Source organism: Scardinius erythrophthalmus, assembly GCF_964197995.2.
Source record: "Scardinius erythrophthalmus genome assembly, chromosome: 4".
Classification (NCBI taxonomy): domain Eukaryota; kingdom Metazoa; phylum Chordata; class Actinopteri; order Cypriniformes; family Leuciscidae; genus Scardinius; species Scardinius erythrophthalmus.
In genome coordinates, this window is record NC_138224.1 from 7,894,596 (window position 1) to 7,902,822 (window position 8,227).

The following is an 8,227-nucleotide window of genomic DNA, read 5'->3' on the forward strand; positions in this document are numbered from 1 at the left end:
TTCTCATTGATCTGTATTACATAAGAGTCTGGTCCAAAAAGAGACATTATATGTTCAATTTATATATATATACAGTACACACACACACACACAGTATATATAATTTGTGATGATATTATCTAATATTCAAAAAAAATCTTTTTTTAAATTAATTTATGACAAAAAATACTATTAAAAATATTTTCCACTCTCAGTATGGGGTAAATTTAGTCATGTCAGGTTGAAAATAAACCCATCTGTCGTGGTATTAATTTGTTATTTTACCTTCAGTGGTTCAACAGCATGACTGAAATATTGCTGAATATATCCTGACAGTGTGACAAAAAAAATTTGATTCGTCTGTCCACTATTGAATAATGAAATGATTAAACAAAGGTTTTTAATTTACTTCTTTTTGCCACACAAGCTAAAACTCTCCCCTGTCACTGAATCTATTCACTTATCCTGTATTATTTGTTATTTCTCTATATCTCTCTCTTTCATCTTTCAGTGTGAGGGAATAAAAGGAGAGCTTGTGGAACTGCAGGGGCTGTACGAGAGCAGCCAGAGGGAGAGGGCGGAGCTAGAGGCGGAGCTACAGCGCTGTAGGGCGGAGCTTGATCGGCTGGCTGGGAGGAAGGCTCAGGTGAGGGGTCGTAAAGGGGCATCAATCAAAACACACTACTTTCTTCCCAAAGGTTTTGGAATGTGTGGACTTCCTTGGGGAAAAAATGTGACCTCAAATAACTCACTGTACTGTACACATGCTGAAAACAAACAGACATTACTCACACAGCAAGTAGGGCGAGATATTATCAACAGAATGACACCATGACTCCATCGATCTACATGTTTGTCAGCGTTTGAAAATGCTCTGTACATGACTAACGTTTTGCATGTGGGGTCAACCACCGCTGAAGTGACTGTCTGTCTAACAGCAGCACCTGTCTTTCAAAGCGCATCCTGTCTAACTAAACCACTCCGCCATTTTCGGTCGAGTATGTATGTTTCACTTTGGGTTGCTTTTTGCCCTGTCACACAACATTGATTCTGGGCTGCGTGTGTTTTCACATCTTGTGTTTGTCAAACCTCTAGCAGCTAATGTGTTTTGCTAGTTTTGTTGATCCACTGTAGCATATCAAGCTTTTGTGTGTGTACAATGTGCACTGACATAGAGGTCTTTCTAACCCCTGTACTGTCTAACAACAAGGTCTTCGAACCCAAGCCACAGAAATCCTAATTCATTAAGATTTTTTCCTATCAAAGAGTCTGTCCAGTCTGAGTACCGTGTCCCATGTCAATCATCCGTCCTCCATGGTTGTACTTTAATTGTGTGGTTAATCCCTCACTCACACTGTTCTGCCACCTTCGAATGGAGCTCTGTCAACAGAATCTGTCACATGTTAGCGAATATCAAAATCACAACTTCCAGAAGAAAAAAAATCCCATTTAGTTTAATCATTCAGAAAAATCACTGAATCAGAAATCATGCAAATTAGCAACCACATAAAGCATTTTGAATGACGTAATTGAGTCAGTCGTCCTTTATTCTCAAACTACTTCAATATGTGCACATATTTTGATATTTTGCAATGCTGTTTTTACTATAAATATTAAAATGTTTTACCATCATTTCAGCAGCTGAAAATATTCGTCTGAAAAAGCAAAAATACCCCTGGTACAGTAAACGCTATGTCAGCGTATATTTATTCATGTCAGCAGTGTGAACACACTTCACCGTGACAAAAATGATGCTAGACTACTAATATGTAAAATTTGTTCAGCTGAACAACTGATAAGCATCTTTTGGCAGATTTATCACATGTGAACACAACACCCTAAACAGCATACCGAGTTTAGTAGCCCAATTGACCTAATTTAATTACCAAAAACGTTTTTGGTTTTCGTTTCTGGCAATGAAAACTTTACACTTGGTTTCGGTAAAAAATCCATTTCTGTGTTTTATATTATAATGATTTGATTACAATTTGTGATGCTTTATGGTATGAGTGGTTCATTCCCTCTATAAGAGTAAACACAGTCCTACACCTTTCTCTTTTTTTGTGTTGTATTGTTTTGTGTTTGTTGTTCTGTCCTTCCGTTTGCAAAAACACTTACAATGTAAGACTATGGGGGAAAAGTACAACACTTTCTCCCAACTTGTCTTTACAAGCTGAAAGATGAATCCAATTTTTTTTTCCATGGTGTTCAACAACATATCTCAGATGCTGTTGACAGATTTATCCCGGTACTCTGGTTTAATAGAGTGGGCTGGCTGTGCAGTGTGGGCAAGGATCTTTAAATGCCAAGATGGCAACCTTGGCTCTGTGTTCATCAGCCGGAGGGTCAAAACGAGCACAAGGTTTCCATTTTGTGTTTAACCATCTTTGCTGTGTATCTAATCTCGGTGTATTTTCCTGTCTCCCTGCTCCCCCGTGGTCCTTCATTGCTTCGTTCTGTTGCTTTCTGACCACTGAACGCCAACATAAACATACCATAAACACCCATATGCTCACAACACACACTGCACTATATCAAATTCCAAAAAAAATTTGATGATTCCTGATAAACTGCTGGCATCTATCTATCTATCTATCTATCTATCTATCTATCTATCTATCTATCTATCTATCTATCTATCTATCTATCTATCTATCTATCTATCTATCTATCTATCTATCTATCTATCTATCTATCTATCTATCTATCTATCTATCTATCTATCTATCTATCTATCTATCTATCTATCTATCTGGTTGTTTTCTCCCTTTCATCCTCACACTCTTCATTCTTTCTCTCTGTATTACTTTTATTTGGTTTTATTTCATTTGATTGTTTTCCATGTTTTATTTACCTGTAATTTCACATGTGCACAAACCTCCCATGTGTAATCATTTTCTTTATTTTGAGTGTGTCATTTTTTTTCTTTTGTTTCTCTCACCACCTCTTCCTCCTCTTCTCCTCTCCATCCCTGCACCCCCTGTGTTTTTCCTCAGAGCTCCACTCCTTCGTCTGAGTGCCCTATTCTCTCCATACCCTTCATAGGAATGGTTGTAATAATGGGCCTGATATGGTGCTGCTGGAAGGAGCTCTTGTCCTAAAGGGGGAAAGGTATGGCTTTGCCTTTTCTTTCTCTAAGAGTCCAGAGATGAGCCTTTTTGTCCCTCCTGTTTTGTGAAACTCATCTTTATCCTGGTCAAAATATCACTTTTTATAAGCCCTAATTAATGGTCATAACTGTCATGCTAAACAAGCCTGTTTTCCCATTGGACACAGTGCCTGATTCTTTACGAGGGCCTTTTATGGATGTGCACATTGTTTCACAACCGTAGTTTTCCATTTAACTAGTCTGAAAGGAAAACTAGCGTTTAAATGGACATGTAAATCTCAACTTTGCAGGACAAAACTTATTACAAAGTGGAATGAGGAAGGCTAATGTTAGTTAAACACTTTTTCATTAGTATGTATTAGTCTTAGACTTATAGAGCAAAAATAGAGCAATTCCTGTCAACAGAAGATTCTTTTTTTCTATTTCTTTTCTATTTCCTAAACATCTTTACTGGACAGAAAATCATATTATCCAGTTGCATTGATTCTTTACTGAAAACAGGTTTCCTAAACACTTCCCTAAACACATTTAAAACTCTCTTTAGGATCAGTTCTTTGAGCAAAATGAATCCTAGAAAATTGCATAAAAACATCCTGCGCCCAAAGGAAATTGACATGATTCTTAGAACATTGCCAAATTAGTGTGCTTTTGTAGTAAAGACGAATTTTTGCATCATAGACACACTGCATTTCTTATGTTTTTGGCACCATCAAAAATCAGATCGCATGAAGTCATATTCAGGCATCCTCTGAGATTTACGAGCGTTATTATCCCGGCCAAACGCATGACACACCTCTGATTTCAACAGTTCTGCTGCCCAGCAGGACCGACCGAAGCCACACACACACACACACTTACACAGTTCCTTGATTCAGCTGGACAGTCATGTGGTTTCCACTGCCAATTTCATAACGGCAGATGGAGAGAGAGCAATAGAGAATGTAAAAGAGAACATGTGTGACAGTGATTGGAGTATTTACTGGGTCATTGCTCTTGGCTTTGTATCTCTCCACATTTCTGGATGGGTATATTTAGCTCTCATATCCAGCGCTATAACAGAAGATGACTAGGAGTAAACAACGAGTCCTCAGAAGGTTCATTAAAACCAGATCAGTTCTGTTGCCTCAGTCACTGAATTCTAGCCAGAGAAAAATTGTGTCCCAGCTCTGGTTTGTGCAGTTTCATCAACATTGGTGAGTGTTTTGCTTTTGGTGAACGCCTAGATGAAAAATGTCTAGAACACCAAAGCCTGTTTGTTAGAAAAAGTATATGGATTTTAAAGTTAAAGAAAGTTGGAAGAGAAGGATTTGAATTGTGATTTCATTTTAAATGTGTATATAATTATACAAAATTGATACCATATCGTTTATAAGCCAATATTATTTTTTATATATTATAAAATTATAATATAATTTTTCTAATTTTATTGTATGTTTTATAATTTTATATAATGTGTATATAAAAAATATAAAATTTTAATTGTCATATATATTTTTTTAATTAATTAATTTATATATATATATATATATATATATATATATATATATTCATATCAAATCTAAATCATATCAAATCCAAATTATGTCATTAAAATATCAAAATATATATGGTCAATAACCGTTAAATGGCCAAAATCAAAATTTTATACTACAAATATAATAATATTAAAGAAGAATAATTAGACAAGAATCGTAGGACAAAAATATCAACTATTTAAATATGACCTCTCTTGACCTTTACCCTCTGATGTCCTTCTTTTCTTCTCACTGACCGCAGGATAATGAGGGAGACTGGAACCTGGTGATGCTTGTTGCTGTGGCCGCAGCAGCAGTTCTACTCATTCCCAGTTTCACCAGAGCTCTGGCCTGAGGGCTGGACAGGAAGTGACCTCACCATCTCACTCTGCCCATGGTACACAACTCTACATTTAACCACCAATGTGACCTGAAAACCATTACGCACCTGGGTCACACAGGAACACAACTTGATGCTTTTTGATGTGCATTGTGATGCTGGTTGTTTGCCGCCTCAACTGCTTTGCTCTGCTTTCGTAGACAGTCATATCCGTTTCGACCAGTAGTGCTACAGACACTGATGCCATGCCGTGGGTAATTAAAAGGTCAGAATGGAGGAGCTTCTGATTGGTCTAGCTCCCCGCTTTCCATTTCATGAGTTGTTTTCTTTCCTTTATGGACAATCGCAAAGGTCCTCTCGAAACAATTTGCCTTATCACTTTTAGATAGAACATTTGCACAATTTACCTCTTTTTTGGCTATCAAAAACAAACAGATCTCTTGGGGACTGAAGAGGATGCCGCCCTTCATCAACGCTTTGGATGCAGCATATTGCTTTGTGCTTCATTGCTTTTTGATTAGGTAGAAGCATGCAGTATTTATTTAATCTTCCTGGATCTTCCCATTTGTAATAATTACGTACTGAAGTCTCAGTACTTTCAGAATGGTTTGTGTTTAGATTCAATATCTGAGAACTTCTTTCACTTTCATCCATAGCATGTTTATAACTCAAAAACTCTGTAGGTACAGTACTTATCTATATGCTCATTTTTACATTAATTTTGGTTAAAAAAAAAGGTGAGTTAAGGCTATTCCAACAGGTAAACATACTTATTTTAAACTTTCCACAGATATTTTTGTATCTGAATTGTTTATTCCAACACATGAAATGTATAGATTGATTTTGTGAGTGTAGATTGATGTATGATGCTAAAGAGTGATAGATATTTTTATACAAGCGTTCACTAATCACTAAAAGGACACTATGAGAACTCTAAAATGAGTGTAATTAACAAGCACATATCTACTGTAGTTCCACTGATGTTGCATTGATGATTAAGTCGCAGGTATTATATTTTCAAAGTGTCAGCAGGGAAAAACAGTCCTACGGTTAAAATAATGTAGCAAAATATATAAAAAAGCTAAATAAGACCTTTAAAAATGTCTGTTGTAGTCTGTAAATCTACCCAAATCATGGCAATCATTTTGCTGGGCCTATGCAGTTCATGCTAATATTAATACATTTTAACGTTTGACATATTTTTAAATGTCATGTTTTAAAAAGCTATTTTAATAGCATGTTTGATGGCCACTTAATGTGTAATGTGAAAACCAGTTGAGAACTACTGTCATAATCTCTTATAGAAAACCACAACGTAGACGTTTCTCACAATGCAATTCAATCTGTAGCATAAATCCATAGCATGAATATATTATCTAGCTAATAAAAATGCTAGAAGCGGAAACTTCCATACTGCCTTTCACCAAAAAAAGTAACGATGATAAGAAACTTGTCTTAAATTATGTATGTTTAACTAAAGAGACAAAAATACATGCTTAAATGTAGCTTTTTACATCAGAAGTCACAATCTTGAGGTCTTTGTGTGGATGCGGATTATTATAAAAGTACCCTCCTGTAGGAAGATTAATATTACTGCCACTAAACTCATATCCATCATGAGAGATTCTGGGTAAGAGCCTTGAGGTACTATTGTTATGAACAGAATCTATTACTTTAAACTTACTGTATCTATTACTATAATCGTTTCTGGTATACACACAGGTGGTCTTTTTGTCTAATTTTTTAACAGCACAAAGTATCAAAGTGACTAAACAATAGTAGACATAGACAGTTGACTAGCGTTGTCGCAGTGGTCTTCGTAGTGTGGTTTTAAGACTTGGCGTTAGCTGTTGCCGGGTCTCAGTGTTTGGGAATATTTACAGTATCCCAAGGTCAATCCAGTGCCGTTTTCTGCTACCCCGTTGATAGACTCAGAACTCAGTGGTAGCACAACTGAATGTTCAATGTATAAATGGTCAGCTGACTTTCTATAAGAGTGCATGCTACACAGTGACTTGTCTTTGAAATAAACTTGCTATTTGTCCTGCCCTGCATTGGATAGTTTGTTACTTTGATGAAATGGAATATGAATTTTTCATTATTTTACATCAAAACAAAATTCACACACTTCCACTCAGCACTTGTAAATGATGTAATATGTACAAACTGTGCATTTGCATGTCCGTGCCAGTAGATTCTGCATGTTGAGGGATAGAAAGCAGTTGTAGATTTTAGCTCCCGTCACAATTTTGTTCCAGTAGACGTCGCATGCATTGTCCAAATCTGCAGCTTAACTGATTTTTTTTTGTGTGTGTGTGTGTGTTGAATATGAAGACCATTGTCATTTATGTTCTCTTCTAAAATATTTCTTTATCTGTTACGTATGATTTGTAATTGTAGCAAATAACTTTTTGGAAAGCCCAGTTTTTGGTTATAATTTATTTTACAGTGCGTGCACTTTCAATATACATAAAGTGTACTTAAAGGGATAGTTAAAGCTTACCTTAAGGGCATCCAAGATGTAGGTGTCTTTGTTTCCGCAGTAGTTTCAATTTTGATATTTTTAGGTCAAACCGTTCTTGTCTGTCAGTCATATAATGCAGATCTATGGTCACTATGTGAAAGAGCATGCACAGAGAAGTCTAAATTAAACAATTCCCCATCGTAAGTACACATTGATGGCCTAAGACACGAAACGAGCGGTTTGTGTGAGAAAACGAACAGTATTTATCGTTTTTACCTCTTGTACACTTTACGGCGCTTGCGCAGACTAAGCCAGAACGCGCGCACACGTCACACACCAGGAAGCGCCCTCAGATCACTTGGATGTGGTTGTGTACAAGAGGTAAAAACGATATAAATACTGTTCGTTTTCTCACACAAACCGCTCGTTTCGTGTCTTAGGCCATCAATGTGTACTTACGATGGGGAATTGTTTAATTTGGACTTCTCTGTGCATGCTCTTTCAGATAGTGACCATAGACCTGCATTATATGACTGACAGATGGTTTGACCTAAAAATATCAAAATTAAAACTACTGCGGAAAAAAAGACACCTACATCTTGGATGCCCTTGAGGTAAGCTAAAACATACCAAAATTTATCCCTTTAAGGTAACCTCACTGGTTAAGGTTAGGTTTAGGGTTGTGTTCTGGGTTAGTACCTAGTTATTACCCAGTTAGTGTCATGACTACAATAAGTACATAGTATGTACATGCACTGTAAAATAAAGTGCTATCTAGTTTTTCTCTAAATGGACCTTATTACGAAATATTATATGAAGCG

At 36.4% G+C, this 8,227-nt stretch overlaps 1 protein-coding gene across 1 annotated transcript in view; it reads left to right on the plus strand.

Annotated features, from left to right (window-relative positions):
- Window positions 1–7,606, plus strand: part of ccdc136b (coiled-coil domain containing 136b) — a 32,065-nt gene extending 24,459 nt beyond the window's left edge. Inside the window, exons 8-10 of the mRNA XM_081363313.1 lie at window positions 491–625; window positions 2,976–3,090; window positions 4,865–7,606. Of these exons, the coding sequence (XP_081219439.1) occupies window positions 491–625; window positions 2,976–3,080 (240 nt within the window). The 3' untranslated portion in view covers window positions 3,081–3,090; window positions 4,865–7,606. The remainder of the gene's footprint in view (window positions 1–490; window positions 626–2,975; window positions 3,091–4,864) is intronic.
- Window positions 7,607–8,227: the final 621 nt, after the last annotated feature.